Source organism: Salvelinus namaycush, unplaced genomic scaffold, assembly GCF_016432855.1.
Source record: "Salvelinus namaycush isolate Seneca unplaced genomic scaffold, SaNama_1.0 Scaffold317, whole genome shotgun sequence".
Lineage (NCBI taxonomy): Eukaryota > Metazoa > Chordata > Actinopteri > Salmoniformes > Salmonidae > Salvelinus > Salvelinus namaycush.
The window spans coordinates 178,369-180,000 of NW_024060086.1; the positions used below are offsets into that span (position 1 = coordinate 178,369).

Sequence of the window (1,632 nt, forward strand, 5' to 3'; positions counted from 1 at the left end):
ACAGCTGAAAATCCCAAATTGTAAATCTGTTATTGGGTGTTAAACCCCCATATCACTTTGAGAAGCAACATTAACAACCCCCACTTTTTCTTTTTCAAAGCTGCTCTACTAATACATGAGTGTTGAGTTAGTGAGGTGTGAAAGCAGGCAGATTGAGGCTTAGAGCACACAGTGGAGAAACACAGGCGTTGATATGAAATACATTTTGATACTGGTTTAGCTGAATCCTGAGGGGATCAGAACTCACCCAGGTCGAACAGAACATTACTGTTCTAGAATTCACCAGACGGAACAATGGAATGATTCTAGAAGTGGAATGTACTGTACGATGTAGAATGTTTAAAAGTTTAACTTCACTAATTGCCTTTGATTAAGCTTCATCAAGTGTCAAGAGGGAGTAACGACCTTGCCACTATGTTGTTCAAATGTAAACAGTATGACCATAGGAAGGAAGCACTATTGAGAGGACCTGTATTGCAATAATCTGGTAAAGTTAGTTTTAAAACAACAAAAATGTAGCTATATTATTCAGTACGTAGACAACTCAAGCAGCTAGTCTTTTGATTGATTTATAGTGGCCATTCTGAATGTAAAATACAGGGCTGGTATTATAGATCAAAGAAAAACAAATATTTAGATAATGTTTGAAGAAGAAAAAAAAGGCCTCCCAAAACATCGACAAATAAACGTGTATATAACAGTTCTCCTTTCCACAGTTACTACAGCAAATGAACTGATGTATGTCAAATATCCTATGGCGATTTAATCCTGCATCTAAGGAATGTTAGTCAATGTGTGCAACCGCTATTTACATCCCCTGCTCATATTGGGAACATACGGCTGGATTACATCATTATAATAATTGCATTTAGACATTGTATAACACAAAAATGATCATTTTGTTTGTATAAAATTGTCTGTAACCTCTTCAGATTTTTAAAACAACAACATTTGGGATTTTTTAAATTCTAAAATTAGAATTAATATTTTATTGTCATATTGACATTCAGTGCGTTATGTCACATACGAGGAGATGGATTGTAGTCCGCTGTTGACCTAAAAGGGTAATGATAAGACAGTTTAAAAATAAATAATTGCTATCATAATTTTTAGAAGTTGACCTCTTCGCATTAATTTAGTCAGTTAACAATTAAAATCATATTTCTAATCAAGTGTGATCTGTTTCCAGTAATGGATTTTTTTTTACTGCGCATGCCCAATATCTTTACAAAACTCCCATAAATAAAGACATTATTGCACAGTAGAAAAGCTCCAGGGATTCCTAAATGATAAAATCCTCAGATAGATCAATAGTTGGTGGGAAACAAAGCGCTTCTAGAACAATCCCACATTCCATGTTTTCCTTTGTTTATGTTTCTCAGGTGGCAGTTTCTGTGACAAAAAGAACCAACAAAAACAGAATAACATACATCAAATTGTCCCAAAATATTCAAGAGGAGAAAGATTATCCAGCCAAACCCCGTGTGAAGTCCTGTATGTGTTCATTCAGAAGGAGTCTGTTGTGTTAGCCTAGCCTAGCCTAGCCTGTAGCCTTAAGCTTTAGCTTTAGCCTAGCGTAACCTAGCCTCTCTCAGCCTCCTCCAGTTTAACGTCGCTGGCCATCAAGTGTTC

The 1,632-nt window shown here is 35.9% G+C and overlaps 1 protein-coding gene across 1 annotated transcript in view; it reads right to left on the bottom strand.

Moving 5' to 3' along the window:
- Positions 1 to 1,581: 1,581 nt before the first annotated feature.
- LOC120039991 (B-cell lymphoma/leukemia 11B-like) overlaps positions 1,582 to 1,632 on the bottom strand; it is a 55,403-nt gene continuing 55,352 nt past the window's right edge. Inside the window, exon 5 of the mRNA XM_038985313.1 lies at positions 1,582 to 1,632. This exon is cut by the window's right edge and continues 546 nt beyond it. Within this exon, the coding sequence (XP_038841241.1) occupies positions 1,582 to 1,632 (51 nt within the window).